General features: G+C 34.6%; 1 protein-coding gene across 3 annotated transcripts in view; it reads left to right on the top strand.

Annotated features, from left to right (window-relative positions):
- Positions 1-20,421, top strand: part of Kif18a (kinesin family member 18A) — a 56,204-nt gene that overhangs the window by 31,688 nt on the left and 4,095 nt on the right. For all 3 annotated transcript variants that reach the window (XM_027422299.2, XM_027422297.2, XM_027422298.2), the window contains 3 exons: positions 2,422-2,657; positions 16,884-17,301; positions 17,954-18,061. In XM_027422299.2, coding sequence (XP_027278100.1) covers positions 2,422-2,657; positions 16,884-17,301; positions 17,954-18,061 — 762 coding nt within the window. The remainder of the gene's footprint in view (positions 1-2,421; positions 2,658-16,883; positions 17,302-17,953; positions 18,062-20,421) is intronic.

Raw genomic sequence — 20,421 nt, 5'->3', positions numbered from 1 at the left:
GTGAGTTACCCACCTAGCCTATGACTACAGTGCTTGAAGCTTGAATTCTGGGGCATTAAAATGGGGGGGGGGGCAGTAAGAAAAGTCGAAGTTTCCCTACTTGAAGATAATACAAATCTATAATTAAAAGAGTTTAATGACTTCACTAAGAACTCTTACAATGTCCAAGAGTTTGCAAATAGTGGGATGCAAAGTGAGCATACTAATACAGCAGCCTTCCTGTGATGCCAGTGGTAGACAAGCTGAACCAGAAGTCAGGGAATCAGTAAGATCCCCAATAATGTTAAACAAGAAATAAATAAATAACTGGGGGTAACCTAACCATGGAAACAAAAGTCCTCTACAAAGAAAAATTTTAAAACACTGAAGAAAATAAAAAGATCTCCTTGTTTGTGGATTAGGAGGTTTAATCATGTAGAAATGGCCTAAGTGTTTCTGTCTTTATGTGTTCTTATATTCACTGTACAGATCACTAATAGCATTTTTGTTCTCAAATTTGTTAAGTATATGATTTTCTTTAAAAGTGTGGAGTAATCTCTTTTGTCATCTTTTATAAGTCAATTATAGTTTGTTAGGTAGGAATTACTTTGAGGTTATGTAAAAATGAGAGGTTCCTGGGGCTGCCATTCAAAAATCCCATTTGCATTCCACGGGTATTCTGAAATTACTCATGATTAATTTTCTATGCTTTTGATTTAAAGTAAGCTATTTTTAATATGAAGAGAAACAGAATAATTATTTTATAGATGGGAGCTCACTCCCCACTCATTGTGGCTCTGCAGCTAAAGCAAATCACCACCACTTGCTATTGAGTAATATGTAGGAGCTTAGGCTTTCAGAGACACGGTAATTGATTTTAACCCTACTGTGTTACTATATCAAACACAAACTGAAATGCCTTAAATAATCTTTTACCTTAATAATGAGATAAAATGGATTCTAACTAATTTCAAGAACTGGTAAACCAAAGCATCTCAAAAGCAATGTGGCATTGTAGAATATGAGTAAGTTTTTGGACTCACTCTTGAATTCTGCTTATTTTAGCAATATATCCTTGTAGAAACTATATAGCATTGCTAAATCATAGGGTCCTCGTTCATAACAATAAATTATTACACAGTATAGCATGTTGCCTCAGTTCTTAAAAACATTCCTAGGTTTAATGATTTACTAATGTGCATGAGATTCATATAGTTGTGCTCGATGCTGTGAGTTAGTTTAGCAAAAGAATACAAAATAAAATCAGCAAAGTAGAAGGGTTTATTGGATATTTTAGAAGAAACTGAACAAATAAAATTTTAAGGATCTTCTTAAGTGCCAGACATGGTGGCATTTGCCTTTAACTCTAGCATGACAGAGGCGGAAGCAGGAGTGCTATACATGTGAGGCCTTCTTGGTCTATGTGGCAACAGTGAGAGCTCTGCTTCAGAAAGGAAGAGTCTTGTGCAGTGAAGCATGGGATATGCTTAATTTCACCAAAAAGCTGTGACTTCGCATTGGAAAATGGATCCTGTCAGTGCCTCAGGTTTTTATTGGGGTGATTTCCTACACACCTCTGACAGATAAAAATTTTACTTTCCAATGGAAAGTAGGCAATCCCAATAATGTCTGTTGCTTAAATACACACTTTAAATGTAGTGAAACACTTGTCATTTCCAATCTGGAAATTATGGAAATATTCCTAACATCAAAAGCAAAGCTTTCATAGCACTTTCAGACCTAGTAATCCTACTCCACACAATAATACCATGGACAAAAATACAGGGATTCCCTCCTCTTCGCAGATCGTCAGTCCCATTCCAACACTCATTGCTAAAAATTGGTCTGTTTATATCTCTTTCTCTGTAGTTACTATACTAGATTGTGTGTTCCCTATACTAAAATGTCCCTAAGTTTGATATTGACACAATTGTTGTAAATCTAACTACTTGGCCTATCAAGAACCCATAGGTGAGCCATGATCAAAAAAGTGGCAGAGAGATTAAGGACTTGTAAAATGACAATGTTCAGCAGAGTCTATACCCCCAGGGTCACACAGAAACTACTAGGATTACTAATGGAGCCTGGTTTTCCTGATTCCCATCCAGGATTCTGTTTACTCTGTACTGAATGTATCATATGTGTTGACCTGTTTGGATGAAATTACATTTTTTTACAAAGCAGATTTGAATTATGGAAAGATTTTAATATTGATGTTTCTATGGGTACTAAAGGAGAGAAGGAAAGAAGTAGTCTTAGGAAAGGATATTTTAACCTCACCTAGACTGGCTACAGGCTTCGCAAGAGAATTTGCCAAGTAGCATTATAAAAGAAAACATAGAAAATCATTTTAATGGTATTATAGTACTTTGCCTGTTGTTCAAAAGAACTACAATAAAGCTTCTTGTTTCTTTTTCCTTTCTTGTCATCTTCTGTTCGTAGAGTATTGAATGCTTTGCTTCCAGCCCTAAAAAAGAAGTATTGCATGTCAGAAGAAACTAACACGTCAAACACTGCTTTTGATTCTGACTTCAAAGATATTGAGCATTTGGTAGAAAGGAAGAAGGTGGTGGCTTGGGCTGACCAAACTGCCGAACGTTCAAACCAAAATGATCTTCCAGGAATTTCTCTTCTTATGACCTTCCCACAGCTTGGACCAATTCAGTCTATTCCTTGTTGTAAGTACAACTTTTTATTTTATTCATCAAGTGGTAGCATTAATTCTGAGGAGATTATATTCCATTCTACAGAACAGTTGATTTCTTTTTAATAGATTTAGTTATTTGATGACAGCTAACAAAGAAGCTAGCTTCTAAGTAATTTTAATTAACAAGAATCTCCCAGGACCTACCAGCATGTATTTACTGAATTTCTGAATAACTAGTAGTTACATTTACTTCTCATTCTTATTTAAATTTTAAATTCAATTGAAGACTAAAGTTTATAATAAATATTAAAATCTATAACATATAATAACCTAACCTTAAGCTCAGTTAACACCATAACATTTACTATTTTCCTATTGACATGTTAGTTATCTCATTTTTCTAAAAATTGTTATATTTTCATTGCAAAGCTAACATAAAATCTTAGTTTCAAATGACACTTTCTAGCACTGTGGGATAACAAGCAGAATGCCCTGTCTTTGAGATAACTGATGTTACCAATCTGGTCGTCTCTGTATGCTCTCTCTTATTTGTACATTCTGTCTTCCCTTGAGCTGTCTAGGTTTGTTACACAAATATGTTTTTATTGGGTAAGCCTAGCTATTTGTTAGGTTTCGCATGAGTGCTAGCACATTACATTTTGATCTTCGAGTTTTCTCGGTTCCTTAGTTTTCTGTAAACATTTTAAGTGTACCTACATCAGAAATTTACTTCATTTAAACATCTGAGAGCCTACAAAATAAATTGGCAATGGTTTAATCAGTGTTCTGTTGGATAGTGCACTGGAGATAATGCCTGTGTTTGTTACTCAGAATTTTCACTGCTGTGACCAGATACCTGAGAAAGGTTTTCTTTAGCTCAAAGATTTTACAAAAGAATCAGTCCATGGTTGGATATCAGTCCATTCCATATAGAGGGATACTCTGTGGGCCTAGACGTAGGAGAGGGCCTAGGCCCTGCTCTAAATGGTATGACAGACTTTGAAGATTCCCCCCATGGAAGGTCTCACCCTCCCTGGGGACAGAAAGGGGATGGGAAAGGGGACCAGTGAGGGGAAGGGGAGGAGAAGAGGGATAGGGAACTGGAGTTGACATGTAAAACAAGCTTGTTTCTAATTTAAATTTAAAAAAAAAAATCAGTCCATGGTCACGTGTGAAGAACATACTATGAACAGGGACACATTGTAGAGGAGTTGTCAGACAGAACAGAGACTGAGAAAGGGGCTGGGGCCAGGTATAACCTTGAAATTTATGCACCCACCTCTTCCAGTGATGCCCAACCTCCAAAAGTTCCAAAACCTCCCAAAAGGGCACATACAACTGGTTTAACACAAGAGCCTGTGTGAGATATTTTATATTCATACTATAGCTGTGCATATTTGCATCTGTGCTTTCCTAGAAAATGATTTACTAGATTAGAAAACAAAAACATTTTTTTTTTAGTTTAAGTACTTTGAATATTTTGAGTCCCAAAAAGTCTTAAGTTTCTTGTACATACCTAAAATCTAATATGCCTCAAAACTGAAACTGAGAGCCAATGTGAAAATCAGAAGTTTTGAATTTTGGCTCATTTTGTATCTTCAAATACATATGTCTACATAAATATTTCAAAATAAAAAAAAAAACTATTGAACAATTATGATCTCTAGTGTTTAGGATAAAGGATGCTGTACCTGTACTTGGTACTTATATAAGTACATGTTTAATCCTTATGTAAACCAGAACAGTGACACATGCCATTAGAACTATCTGCATTGCTCGTAGCATTGATGAATCATCTATTATATATCTTCAGGTGTTTGGTGAATTAGTCAGGGTTTTTGTTTTTACTTACGGTATTAAGAGGTTTGTTTTTTTAGACAGGGTCTTAACTGTAATTCAGACTGGCCTGCAACTTGAAGCCAAAGCTGGCTTCAAACTTGAAATCCTTCTGCCTCTGTATCCTGAGTGAATAGTATGGCTCATAAGATTTTTGAACTTGACATCTGAAAGAATGTGTTTATGTTAAAAGGATTGGAAAATACTTCACCTGAAATGGGTTTTCAGGGTAGTTTATATATAGAAATTTAGTTTGGGGCTTGTTAAATTTGCCTTAAGAAAGTTCCAAAGTGGAGACAGTAGGCAGTTAAGAATCTGAAATTCAGGAGAGAGGTCTTAAGATGAACTATAGCTTTGATGACTGATAACATTTACATAATGTTTAAAGCTATAGGATAGGTTGAGAAAACCACGGGATATTAGCTTTTCCATGCATTTCATCCCTTGCCCTTAACAAGGTGTCCTTTTGGGTGCTAAAATTTTACTTGAATTTTATCTCAATGCTTTTGGAATCATTTCCCATCCACTAATTATACATTTTTTCTTTCAATCTTCTCCTAATTGATTTGATCTAATATAATATCTTTTGATAAGCCAGTTGTTCCTGTGTGTGTTTGTATGGTACCTTTGTTTTACATATATTAAGTAGGCACATGGAAATTTTTTTATGAAATCTCTACTCTTACAAGATTTAGGATATGCACTACCAGGAATGGCAATTTGCAGATACTTTATATTTTTATTATTCAGGCTACTCTTAATATTTTGCTCTGTATTAATAAACATTGCTTCTTATTCAGGAAAAAATAATGCCTTTTATTATTAAAATGTCAGTACTGTGCCAATGCCAGTACGTTAACCTTTAGGACCAGATATGTAACTTTAATTCTTTATGTTTGTGTGTCTATAAAGTGTACACCTATCTTGGGTCTGAAAATAGAAAGCTCGCTCACAGAGAACTGAGGTTACTGACAGGCAAGGTTTATTTATGGAATTGACAAAATTTTGACATTAAATGAAAAGTCAAGATCTCCTCATTACCCATCTGGAAACTCATAGTTAGTAATATTTCTGTCTCTAATTTTTCTCTTGATTTGTTTTTTGCTTTTGTTTTTTTGCCCCATGTCCGTGGTTTCATCTTAAAGATCAATAAAAGGAAAAATACATGTAGAGTCCAGTCTCTTACATTGCAGATGCTCTTACTGAATGCATTCCTCTGTCAGTTTAGAACAACCCTAAAATTGTGTGCCTACAGGATATATGTTAAAAATGTAAGATCTTTATAATCTTCAAATGACAAATAGATAGAAACAAAAATATTTATAGATATTCTGTGTTTTTCCCACTTTTGGTCATCACCAATAAACAGAAGTTGTATTTGGAGCCCTAAATATATTGCATTTGCCTCTTGCTCTCCAACTACATTATGAGAGTGTTTGCTTATTCACATAAAACCGTAACTGTGTCTGTAAAGATCCTTTGCATTGTTTTGTTTCTACATCTTGAGTATGTATACATGCTAGGAGAGTAAAACCAAGTAGAAATCATGTTTTCTGCTCTTTTCCACAGACAGAAAGGTCAAAAAGTGTTTGGTTGACTTAATTGAAACTGCAGGATTAATCTTAAACCACTGTAATAATTCTTAAGTACTTGAAAAATTATAGTTTGTAATATTTTGTTTAAAATTAATATTTTCTTTACTGAAGTTAATAATATACAGCCACAATATAGCACAACATAATTGCTGTGTTGTATGGATACTTTCATAGCACCTTACCTTTTATTTCTGTGGGTGTTTTGTTTTGGTTTTCAGTACTATTTTAACTATGTTCAGGGTCCTGAACTACTAGGCAATTATTCTACCACTGACAAACCTCCACATCACCTCTTGTTTGCTCACTTGTTTGCTTCTTTTGGAGAGTGGTGTTTATTGTTGATTTGTTATTGGGACATTTTTGAGACTGGATGTCCCAGTAAGTTGCCCAAGCTGCCTTTGAACTCACAGAGTAGCCCAGGCAAGCCTCAGATTTTTGTGTTAGCCCCCATTTGGCTAATTAAATGTACCACTGAACCTGGGTACATGTCTCTTAAATTGTTTCATTTATTCACCTGTGTGATTAGCACCTATGAATTCCATGAGTCATAGATCTGTTAAAAGAATCCAGATTTATGATTAGTATAGTAATTTTATCAGTCATTTGTAGCCAGAAATGTTTGTGGAAATGCATATATTACTCTTTGATTTCACTCTAGAACTTTGCCCTTTTGTTTATTACTTTGCTTTGTTTCCCAGAATACCTTCTCCTGTATGCATTAGCAGAGGTGCTAGCAAAGGAAGAATCCTTGCCATCATTTTGTACCAAATATCAATTAGATCCAAACCCATTCATCAATGTCTCCCTGTCACATGCACCCAGCTTTTCAGCCTATGACTCATGTTTGCTAACTACTGCATTCTGTTTTTATACTAACGCACAGCTCTATAATAAATCTCTTTAACATTTGCAACCATAAGCTTATGATACATTAGTTCCTCTGGGTAAAATTATTCAGAACATGTGATTTGGCACATCAAAAGATGACCCTAGAAAGCCTGCCCAATTTTTAAGAGAAGTATTTTAAACTTATTAGTGACAAATGATCTTGTATCTTTATTAAAAGGAATCACCCATGAAGTAGTTCAATAAGCTGAAAAATAAGTGTATTGCCCCATTGCATAAGAAACCATATGAATTGCCAGTTAGTATTTGTGTCTTAAGGATTTATTTACTACAGAAAGAGAAAAGAATTTTTTTATTTCTTAATTCAATTTATTTTAGAACATTCTGAGAAACTTTGATACAAGGAATGAGCAATTATGGTGATATACAAACTGGTTCTCATTTTTCTGGTCTCTCCTGTAAGTCTAATCTGTTTCCACCACCAGACTATCTTTCAGTAAAGTGCAGATTTTAGAGGTGCCTCTTAACCATGTCTCTGTAGTTTCCAAGGTTTTTTCTTCAATCCCAGATGCTGGTCCCATTTTCTCCATCCCACACTCTGACCTATTGAGTCTTTTTCTGCAGTAAAAGTCTAATGCAAACTGTACTGTTTATGAAACTCCCCTTTCCTAAAGTCTCAGTGTTAATGTAGATAGCTGCCTTCTCTGTTGCCAGCAAACTGTAAGAGTTGGAAACTTTTCAGTAATTTATTTGTAAGTTTTTTCTTCCTTCATTATATTAATTTTGGATTAATACAGTGAGTTTGTTTTTGGTTTTGTTACCAATAAATACTTTTGATTTGAGGAAATTGAGCCAAAAGATATGTTTCATGAGCTTAAATTGATATTTTGTTTTAATAACCTACTGAACTTGTTTCCTAACCACATGTATATTTTTTCTTCTAACAAAAATGATATGATGTGGTATTTGTAGATGGTCCATAGCTTTCTTCCCATTGGACCACATCAATCTAAGACACTTATTTTGTGGTGTTAAGGATTAAATACAGACCCCTGTACAGCACTCTGATGCTGAGCTACACCTCAACCATTGACTTCCTTCTGATTGCTACTTGTTATAGTCATCTAATAACATAGTAAGGAAAACTGTGTTTGCTTTTACTTCATGCTTCTTGTAAGTAAACCACTAAAACCTTTGTACATATGTTTTACAAATTGTCTAATTATCTCTTTAGAATGTATCCCTCAAAATAAAATAGCTAGATCAGGTGGTGTGTATGCTTAAAGCACTTGGTAGTCATCAAATTATTCTTATATCTAATGAATTATACAAAGTCAATGTATCTTCCTAAATGTGTAAATGAAAGTAAAAATTTTTATGTGTTGTCTGATGTAATTAGTTCTAAATTAATGACCTAATTATTTGATTTACCTAATTCTGTTGTCTTTTCTCAATGAATTGTTTTTCTCTGGTTATTACAACACATATCTATGTATGTGTTGAAGGAGATACATACTATGCATAGATGAGATCTAAACATGGCTAAATATGTTACCTGTATTATACTTTTTTTCTCTTGTCTATTCAAGTAGACCTTATGGTTTGGGGGAGGTTTGTAGTGCTAGGAACCCAGGGCTTCATAAATGCTAATTTTTAAAGTAACCCAATTTTAAGTTTAAAGATATCCATTATTAAAACACTTATTTTCTTTCCTAATAATAGTCAGGAGATTTTGTTTCTGTATTGTACTATCTAACTAGTGTGGTGTTTTCTGTTCATAATTTTGGAGTCTATGAAGATAATTTGATTTGTGTAAGTTACTATGTTAATCCTATTGTCGTTGTTTCATGTTACTGGATTTCTTTACCTGCTTTTCTTCCTGGAAATCCCTGATAAACTAGAAAACAAGAGATGTGACTTCTGAGTTTCCCAACAGCAAATATTATTGACACTGTAGGTTGGGTGCATCAGTTTGCTTACTACTAAACAGCAAAGTATTAAATAAGGAAGTTTTAATGAGCACTGAGATTGTCGAATACTAAATTCTTATTCTGGACTGAAATTGTAACCAATGTGACTTTTCTGGTGGTCTACAATTAATCAGACTACTCCTTTAGTTGAAATGTTCAGTAAAAAAAGTATAGATCGCTGAAACAGTATTTCCATGACCAAGGAATGTGAAAGTTGGTGACATTCTAAATTATGGGAATAATTTCTTTATTGCTTTAATTTTCATTTTGCTTGTGGCTAATGGGAATGCTGTTGTTCCTAAGTTTAGGGCTATTTTGGTGGAATAGCTAACGAGAGTAGTTTTGGTTTTTTGGAGAGAGGTCTCAGTGTTTGAATTGAGCCTCTCTACCCAAGGGTGACCTTGAACTTGTGACCTTCAAGCCTGAGTTATTTTGCTAGGAGAGATAATTGTATGTGAATTCAGGTTTCTTTTCTCCTATAGTAAGGATTAAACAAAGCTACACATTTGGTTTAAAATATTTAGACAGACTTCTCTCTAATAGTGTATTGGCCTTAGAAATAGTTCTCATAATTACTAAGATAATCACTTAACACATTTCACTTTGAGAGGCTGGTGAGAGCTATCAGGAGCCAAGAGTGTGTACTGTCCTTGCAGAGGACCTGAGCTTGGTTCTCTGCACTCTTGTCAGAAGGCTCACAACCTCTCCTGTGACTCCAACTCCAATGAACCCAAATCCTTCTTATGGCTACTGTGGGCACCTGCATCTACAGGCACACGCCCACACAGAGACACATAAGTAAAAGATAAAATAAATCATAGCAATTTTTTTTTTTACATTTCTTAAAACTACTCAAAGAAAATAAGCAAAACAATGCTTTCTTTGTTTACTCAAATGTTTGTTGAATCACTTATAACAGCATTTGATATTTACCCATTGTATCTAAATAAACAATATGCGTACACTGATATATTTGATTTATCTATATTTAAGTATTATAATTTATATTTATGAGGGATGAAGACTTAGCTCACTTATTCTACCACCTTTTGTCCTAGATCTAACATTGTTTTAGCAGGACCAGCTGGAAAAGTGAACGTATGTGGTGCTGTGTTACGAAGCATCATATACACAATTAGTAAAACGTATATCGTAATTGCAGAGAGAAAAGGAAGATTTATTAATAAAAAATTAAAAACTTTTCAAAGCAATAGTACAGTAATGTTTCTTTAAACTACTTACAGGAAAGTGAGAGAACTTTTTGCTACCTTCTGAAAGTTATTTCAGTTGAGGTAGTCTTTGCAGAGACTTGAAATATTTGAAGATGAAAATGTTAAAGTAGAATAGGTTTATTATAGGTAGATGTGAATAATGTAATGAGAAATACAGCTCATCTATACATATTTAGGTATTTCTTTTCTGGTGTATTCAGTGATTTTCATTAAGATATCCTTCAGCAGACTTTCCTGTAGTTCATTTTCAAAGCAATATGTTGCTATTGTTACACCTACATATAATCTTTTAAAAACAAATTCCAGAAGTTTGACAGAAGTGGGGAATTACAGGTAAATACCCAAATATTTATTCATAACCTTATAAAAACTTTTAAGATTTTACTTTTAATTTTAACTATGAATATTTGTACATGTTTCTATGTGGATTTATGCCAGAACAGAGTATCAAAACCCCATAGCTGTAGTCACAAGTGGTTGTGAGCCACCTGAAGTGAATGCTGGAAACTGAACTTGAGTCCTTTGGATGAACAGCTAAATTGTCTAGTACACAGATGTTAAGTACTTATGGTGTGATTCGTATTTTAGAATCTAGACTATTATGAAAGCATATATTTTTTTATCCTTATTAGTTCTTTGAGAGTTTGGTACAGTGTGTTTTGATCATGTTCATTCCCCCATGCCAAATCCTTCCAGACCCACTCCATCTCTACCCAGCTAACTTTGAGTCCCCCGTGTTGTTTAGACCAGTTTGTGCAGTCCACATAATCTTCAGTTTGTAGTCTTCCACTGGAGTGTGATAAACTTAACAAAGAATTACATTATTAGAGAAAACTTTCCCTATCCCAACAGCTAGCAATTGCCAATGGGGGGTGGCATTTGTGCACAACTCCTCTTCCATGCTGGGTGTTGGACTTAACACAGGTTTATGTGCGTGTAGTCTCAATCACTGTTAGTTCCTATGTGCAGCTTCACTACCATGTCTAGAAAACTGTGTTTCTTTGTAGTTGTCCATGGCATCTGGCTCTTATGTTGTTTTCTACATTGTTATATTGTTTCTTACATTGTGCATTGAGTACAGGGTATATACCCCATCACCCCCACCCCCACCAACCACTTTAAGACTTCACATTCTGACTTTTCTTACTGTCTGCATCTTGGCCAATTGTGGGTCTCTGGTTAATCATCATCTACTACAAATAAGGGTTGGGAGATACATTGATCTTTGGTATAACAATGTCGTTAAGAGTTGGTTTAATACTATCTCCTTTTAGTAGAATAATATTACTGGCCTCTCCCCTAGAGCACTGACCTGTCTTGTCATAAGTTCTTGGCCAAGAATGGTTCCAAGTATGGGTTTCATTCCAGAGTGGGCCTTAAATAAAATCAGAAAGTAATTGATTACTCCCATGATAGCTATGCCACCATTACATCAGTGGGCATTTTGCCAGGCCAGTCATTTTTGTAGCTCATAGGATTCAGAGCTAGATATTAGTGATGATTACTTTTCTACCTCAATAGCATTCATAATGCCCTCCAGCACTAGGTACAATACTAGTCAGTAGATGAAGCTTCCAAGTCATTACCAGATTAATTTTGCCATATTTTTGACTCAAATATGTGGTCTCTTCAACAATAGGGTATTAGTGTAAAGATTTGGAAGGCACCTAAAAGCAGTGCCAATGCCCTATAATGTTTGAGGATCTGTGGGACCTTACTGGTCAACTAACAGAAGTTAACCCATTCTTGGCACTGCATTTTTATTTTTTCGTCTCTGGTGTGTTGCCCTTTTACAGGATAACTCCCATTTAATTCTTTATGCGTGTGTTATGTACTTTAGGAAACTATAACAATAGCAGGTTTCCCTATATCTTTTCAAAGTATATTCTCTGCATACTCTGTACCACTCCTCTACCTTACAGTCTGCTCCCAACTCCAGTTTAACCCTTCCTTTTTCCATATACCCCTTTAACTCTTTACACCGGTGCATTCTACACCTCCCCTTCCTAACCAGCCTTTCCTTGTGGCCACTTAGTAATGTCTTAACATCTGTGGGTATTCCAAATAAAACGTGCACCACTTCCCCAGCACAACTTCAGTGCTCACATTTAGAGTTAATTTTTTTAAGAGTGATTTCAGTGATTAAATATCTTTTCAGGAACCTTAAAAATAGTAACAGTTTCAGAAAATGTTTTTGCCTAACTTCCTTTTTAGGTCTGTTTGTGGACTTAAACACATTTTTAGAAGTTATAATCTCTAGCCATTATTCAGGAGTAGACTAGTAGAAAACTAACTTTATCCTAAAACATAACTTTCATGAAAATTCCTTACAGCTTCATGCTGGTGTTTTTAAATGCTTCCTAGACTGTGAATATTAAGTATAACAAAGGCTTATTAGATTCATTAGACAGTGCTTTTCTTATAGGGATCTCAGGGGGAAAAAAACTAGTAAATTTGCAGGAACCCACAACTCTCAGTGTGTAGGTCTTTTTTATATTTATAGTTTATTTAGAACTCTTCCTCTTCCCATTCAGTTGGTATTTAAACCTAGATCCTTGCACTGTGATAAGAAAAACTGAGAAACTACATCAACCCCTTATATTAACTGTACATGTTGTCACAAGTCTGCAGCATGTCCAGAGAATAAAATCACATGCCTGTGAACCAAAGTAGCAACCCAAAAGTCATTAGATCATGCAGTTGATAAAATAATCATACATGAAAGATCTCAGGGCCTCACTTTTATACAGACCTTAAATTAATTTTCCTGTTTCATCGGTACTATGTATGTACAAATATAACCTCATGCCTCTAGTTGTTTAGGCTTAAAAGAGCTGGTTTCTTAACAGCTGTCTTCTTCCTACTTTACCTCAGTCATCACTCCTATGAGGTAGGGTGTGTGTGTGTGTGTGTGTGTGTGTGTGTGTGTGTGTGTGTGTGTGTGTGTGTGTGTGTTTAGAGGATGTCCTGTATATTACATAAAGCAGTCATTTTCCTAGTGGTGGCATACCACATTGACACTTTGTACCTGCCATATTTCCTTCTGCTCTGCTTCTCTGAGACTCTTCCCCATTTTCTGTTTGTGGAGCTTTATATGTCTTGATTTGCATTTGATGACCTGTCGCTTATTTTTATCAATTGAGATCAAGATATTTGCAAAATCCATATACCACTTCACAGATATTCTTATATATCAAGTCCCTAAAAGATGGTTTTATGTAACAGTGAAATTGTGAATATTCTATGTTTTATTTAGCTATTCCCCGATTGATGTAATTCTACCCTTATAGTAGAGGCTGAAATTGTGTAATACTGGAGGATGTAGTTTCTGGATTATCTGCTGGTCCTTTATATTTTCCTCTTAGGTCAGGTGAAGATATTTTGTAAGTATGCTTTTCCTTATGAAAAGCTGGGCATAGAATTACATTCCTGTGGTCCCAGCTACTCGAAAGACTAAAATGAGAGGATCCTTTGCCTCTTAATTCAGTATGATCTTGGACAACATAGTGATACTTCCCCACCTCCCAGCCACCATATTATAGAGACTTGAGTGGAGCCTGGGATTTGGGAGCTATTCTGGAAATCAGTCCCCACTGATACTCATAGATGACCTACTCCTTGCCTGAACTACTTACCTCTCATCCCTCTGGTGGACAACAAACCATACTTTATAGCATTTGCATTTAATTTGATTCTAACATGCTTTCCATACTTCTCCATCACTGCTGTAACTACCGTATCCAAGGTGTCATCATTTTTCACATGAGCTCTAGAGGCAGGCTGTTACTGAATTTCCTGTTTCAACTTTTGTCCGTGCTAACTGGTGGTTGGTTAGTTGGTTGGTTGGTTGGTTGGTTGGTTGGTTCAAAGGGTCTTGCTATGTAGATCAGACTGGCCTTGAACTTTCAAGTTTCCTTCCTTAGCCTCCTGAGAGCTAGACATGTACCATCTATTGTGGCTTTTTATGGAGACACTATGAAGGAATATAATCTCCTTCCAGGTTCCTTTTTTATCACTTCTATAATTTAATTTTGAGAATTATGGAATCTTGATAAATAGCATTATCTTGGTAGATAACATTTTCTCAGGCTGAATTAGGTACATCTGCCCCAAGCCATCTCTTCTGGAAATTTACTGTATACCCCTCTCTTCTAATGGAAAAGTACAGCAAATCCTTTTTGTCAACACAGGCCTAGCATATTCAGTGGATCTTGGAGCCTATGGATTATATAGTAACCTTAACCTTACATATTCCACTTGTTGTGCCTTCCTAAAGTGTCAAATTCAGCTAAATAAATATGTGTGTATATACCACTATATTCTAGAAAGTTTTTTCAAAATGAAATGTCATATCTTATGTGTTTTAGGTTTTCATTAAGTGGGGTCATAACCTTGTGTATAGTTACAGTGGCTTGAAAGTCTAATTTTTATGGAAGTGTTTGAATATTGGTTTTGCTTTTATTGTTTCCTAAACTTTTCTTATCAGCTCTTCCACCTGGGCAGTCTTAAATTGACCATCTACCTCATTATTTTATCTAAATTTAGCTCTATTTCATACATTTTGTGTACTCATAATATCTCTTCCAAGCTAAGCACAACAATCAGTATATATTCCATATTTACTACACCTACTTGTCTCTCTTCCAACTTACCATTTTAGAGTGCAAAATTATAACTAATGATGTATCACTCTGAAGCTATTATTTCTTTCTCTAATCAGTTATTCTGGCCATTTAAAATTTGATATTGAGTCTTTGTTTAGAAGACAGGTGGCTGCTTTTTCAGTGTCTTATGGAAGATTCTCATTTTCATACCCTACTTGATATAGGAAAAAATTATTCCTCCATTATGATCAATTGTTAGGTCGCCACTCCAGAGATTATTCCTGTTAGACATATAGAAGAAAAGGGATGACGATGCTTGTCTCTATCCCCTTGAGATTTTCTGTACCATTTTGCTGAATTTTGTATCTTATTATGCTTGCATGGCAAACACATTTATGTCCTTATTTCAATGATTCATTTGGTTTATATTGTAATTTATGATCCATCTATATAAACTTTATATCTGTTGTTTGAAAGGCATTGTTTGAAATGTATTGTTTTAGAGATAACTATAAATTGATTATGTATAGAATATTGAAAGTATGGAAAGTAAACGGCCCTCTTGTTAAAATTGTATTTCTTTCATTTGAAGCACTTTTTTTTTTCCAGAGCATGTCGTTGAACCCTACATGTTCCTATCATCTAATCCTAGAAAATCCTTTTTCTATACAATGATACTATATCCGTTTTTCAACAAGGCATTAATGTGCACACTACTTAAAGCTAGTTGCCCAAGGTCATTCACTGGGTCTTTGGTAAAACCAGAAATAGAATTCCAGTCTCCTGACTCCCAACTCAATTCTCTATCCTCAATATAGTTTTCTGTCTTCTATACCCCTGTGTCTCTCATGGGAAAAGAAGTTAATCTTCTAGCTATTATTAGCCACCAAATTGGTGGTAGCAGCACAGTGGAGAAGAGTGACTGTCTTTACACTGCGGCATTAGTATAAAAATATCTGGTAATGGAAAATTTGACAAATGTCATGTTAAAGGGAGTGGAAAATTATTTTAAGATCTAGATCTCATTTATCTAGTTCTCAGAAAAGTCAAATTCCTTAGTAGAATGGAGATCATTATTTCTTCCTGTTTTTAAATTGTATTTTCTAGAGGGTAATTGTCAACTATCATAATCAGAATAATGCACATATGGCTGGTAATTGCTATACATGTATTTTTAACTTAGCAGAAGTTCTGAATTGCCTTACTGAAATATATAGGTGCTGCTATCAGTATTTAAGTAGTATTAACTAATAAAGCAAATGTAACATCAATTGGGAACTTTTCTGCCTGATTTTAAAAATGCATAGAAATAATATAATTATTTTCTATGAGAAGTTAGGCTAAGCTAATATACTTCATGCCAGATCTCTTGAAGTTCATCACAGTGAAGTAGGCAGAATACTAAACATAAGATAAATACATTAGAATTCATAAATTATTATATACTGTTATTATTTTGAACATTAACATAAGCCATTTGATAAACATTTGTGTACTTAAATACTGAGAGCAATTCTAGCATTTCTTTAAGTTCTACCAGAGCAATTTCTTAATTTTGGATCAAGCACCAAAAATATTGCCTTAGCGTGTTTCTATTAAAGATTACTAAATTAAAAGCTCTTAATTAAAAGAATTGTACAATCACAGTTTTTCTAGTTCTAAGCATTTTTTAAAACATATAATTTATGGAGGAAATACAGAGGAAATAATTGAGGTTTCCCTTAGTGCTAATTAGCCAGCGTTATTTGATAGCCAGATTGGTATTCATATCTGTACCTCTAAGCATTAAATACTTGTCAACCCTAGGACAAACTTGAATGCTGGAATTTGCTTGTGAATTGATAGAAGTAGTTACAAATTTAATTTTATGATTACTCAGTACCTTAAGATGGCTATACGTGTGTGTGTGTGTGTGTGTGTGTGTGTGTGTGTGTGTGTGTGTGTGTGTGTGTGTGTACACATATATTGATATATAAATGTATTCTCTTAACTCTATACAGTAAATTTACTAATAATGTTGTTAGTAATTAATCATATTTTATTCCTTTCCTACTTAGTTATTCTCTTTAAGATTTCTATCAAGTGGTAAGGATTTTATCTTAATGATTGCAATTCTTGAAATAACCATTGAGACAACATTATTTAACTTTTTAATTTGTAATTTAATTGAACAGGCATGTCCCCAAATGAACCTGACTTGCTTAACATTACTCCTCAAAAGAGAACCAGAAGAAAATTAATACCATCTTCCTTGAAAGTAAAATATACTGAGGAGTCTCCACTGACTGAAAGTACACAGCTCAACGATTCTTTCAGTAAAGAACTTGAGCCTATTGTTTATACCCCAGAGGACTGCAGAAGACCTCTTCAAAACCCATCCCCAGCCTTAATAAGACCTTCGTCACCTACTACAAATAGAATCAATGATAATTCTCTGAAAACGCTGTGTGAAGTAGATTCTCCTCTCAACAGCAGAACAGAGTGTAAACAGTATTTGAACTCTACATTTACTATATGTAATGACATCAGGAGCTTGAAGAAGAAATTTCCTGATCAGGAATCACTACCAAACACCAAAGGTAGTTTACACAGGTACAAAAACAGAATGCTTTACAATTTTTTTTTCAAAGCCTTTGGAGTTGTTGATGTCCTTTCTTGTCTTTGTTTATTTTGGAGGTTTATTTCATAGATCAAGTGTCTTACACTTGGTATGAAAATTGATCATTTACCACAGATTGAGTATGGATACACTAACCACTTTTTTAAATCATAAATTTGATATCCTATGTCAACTGACCTTCCTTAAACTAGAAGAGACCTTAAAATACATTTCATTGTGTTCCTTACTCTGATGCTGTGTGGCCTGAGCCATCAGTGCCTTGCTTACTGTTAGTCATTGATTCCTCACTTCAAGAATATCCAAAATTCAGCATTGCCCAACATCAATGTATGTTGTTCAATTAACTGAATATCATCTAAGCAGACATCCAACTACATAATTTCATACAATCTAAACATTTGAGGAAAAATATTTCCTTGCTGTGAGAAATGCAGAAATGTTTTTGACATCATTACTGTTATTTTTAAAATAGAAAATACATTTGAAGGACCTCTTTAGAAAGAGGGATATCTTTCTATAAGTATTAATATCAATGGTTTCCTGATTATGGAAGTGCAAATCATTTTTCTCTTTGTAGTATAAGTCAAGTTTGTTCTCTTTTAATTCATCATTCTTAATATTCAGGCTTGAATCGTCTTCATTCCCAAGGAAGGACTCTAAGCCTGTGTCAACAAGCATGCCATCCTATATGGCAATGACTGCTGCTGCGAAGAGGAAGAGGAAACTAGTAAGGTATGATGAAGCATGTACTGTTTCAGTCTCTAGAGAAGATCATCTTTACACTTTAATTTTCCACAACTCTTAATTATTGTCAGACTCTCAGCTTTTATTTAATCCTATCTGTGCTAAATGCTCAGTGAAGGCATGGATTTCTGTTATTGAAAGGAAACCCAAATGAAGCACAAGATTTCACATGAAGTTTATATATAGTATCCCACTCTTAGCTTATTAAAAATTATTTGAAAAGGCTTCCAAACTGTCACTTAGGTCTTGTTTTATTCTGACAACAATTGTTTACTTGCTTGAGCATTTATCCTTGATTTCTTTGCTCCTAGAGTTCAGTTGTTTTAGTGGATTTTGGTATGTGCCAAATATAATATGAGGAGTCTGCTATCTCTGGCCATGACACTGTAACTTATATCAGACCAAGCCACCAAGCAAGAATAAATTGTCTTTGAATTACAACAGCTAAATAAAATACAACTAATAGCATACTAAGGTACTAGCAAACAGCTATGGTAGGCAGATCTTGAGACTGTAACATCCAAGAAAGCAGCATGCCACAGGAACCAAACCTTAGTTATTCTACCCCTTTTATTTTTATACTTGCCAGTACATGGCATAAGACTGGAGGCCCAACAAAAAACACTTAAGGGAGCTAGGGAACCAGGTTGTTCTGTGTAGCTGTTGTCTTTAAGGCTTGCCAGCTCCTAAGTTCTGTTGAGAACCAATCTGAAAGTAGCTGCTGAAAGAACACTCTGCTAATCAGAGCTTGACATTCTGGGGTCCAAAGGTCCCAGGTCAAAAGCTATGGAATAAGGGGGACTGTTAAGCACCCCAGGATTTTATTTGAAGTCATCTAGGATCTGTACCCTAGGAATAGGACAAACTAGAATTAAATTCTAAAACCTCAAAGAGATCTTGGACCAACTCAGTCTTTTCATAAATTCAGATGATCTGTCTGTTCCATGTTCTTCTAAACTAAAATTTAAAATCTCTAGAATATGCCATCTAGAACCTATACAGATATTCATACATAATTTTAAACCATAATTGTGGAATGTCAAAGATACACAACCAAAAGACTTAAAGAAAGAAAAGCAATCAAAAGAAGCAATGATCCCTAGATGGTAAGGATAAGCAAATAGGAACTATTGATTGTAATCATGATGCATTTTGGCAGATTAGATGAGGTATAAGATTCACCAAAGAATTCACTGTATTCTGTTGAAATTAATCAAATAAATATCCTACAATCACAAAGATAGATTTTACTGAAATTTATAACTCAGTCAACCAGTTTATTCTCAACAAAAGAGAATATTAATGTGCTGGAGGGTAGGTGCATAGAAAAATACCTAAACCAATAAAGGAAGAAACAGAAAGAAAGCAGAAGCTTTGAGGAGACTTCCAGAGCTCTGCTTTTTTAAGTCTGGTAATACCTATTTTCAGTCTCCAAAAGAAGAAGAAAATAGAGAAAAATGATATTTGATAAGATAGTGCCTAAATAGTTTTCTATAACTGACCAAGGCCATTAAATCACCAACTTGAAAAGTACTAAAAACCACAAACATGATAAACACAATAGCCTAAGTTGTGTGGTGTATCGTGAGTACAATTTAAAAACACAATAAATGTGAAATGATCTGATTTTTTTTTTCTGGGCATTTTCTTTTGAATAGTATATAGAGAAAAAAATAACATAGTTGAAGTTAATTCTTCTAAATTTCTTATTTAGGCCTCAGGACACAAATTTACAAATAGCATAGTTATTCACACTTCGTGAAGTATTTTCTCATAAGTAAATTTAGAATCTTCTCTTGCCCTTCCAAAACATGGGACAAAGGAACCTTGAAACATACAGATGAATTGATTCTTCCTGACTGTCTTTCTCTGTGGTGCTTAAACAGTGGTACAGTAGTCCCCTCAATCCAGAGTATTGCTGTTTCAGAAACCAACAGTCAACCAAGATTTGAAAATATTAAATGAAAAGTTTCAGAAATTAACAATTTAAATTTTCATTGCATGTTATTCTAAGCAGTATGATATGTCAGCCATATATCCAGTATATCCATGCCATATGTGCTACCTACTGCAAGCTACTTAGTAGTCATGATTAGAACAGCCATGGATAAGCAGAGCTTGGTTTCACATAACACTTTAAAAAATCATTTTCCGTGTACAAAAGACAGCTAACTGATTCTGGCAGTTGGATCTTCCAAACAAAAGTCATAAGTTGCTTTCTTTAAATTAAAATGGAAGTTTATCCCAGGTACATGTTTAGGGGAAAAACAAAGTGTATTTTAGGTCTAATCCTGTCCCTGATTTCGGGACCCTACTCAGTGGTGTCTTGCATTAATATTGTTCTGTGG

This window comes from Cricetulus griseus, chromosome 6 (genome assembly GCF_003668045.3).
Source record: "Cricetulus griseus strain 17A/GY chromosome 6, alternate assembly CriGri-PICRH-1.0, whole genome shotgun sequence".
Lineage (NCBI taxonomy): Eukaryota > Metazoa > Chordata > Mammalia > Rodentia > Cricetidae > Cricetulus > Cricetulus griseus.
This window is presented reverse-complemented; position numbering and strand designations above follow the sequence as displayed.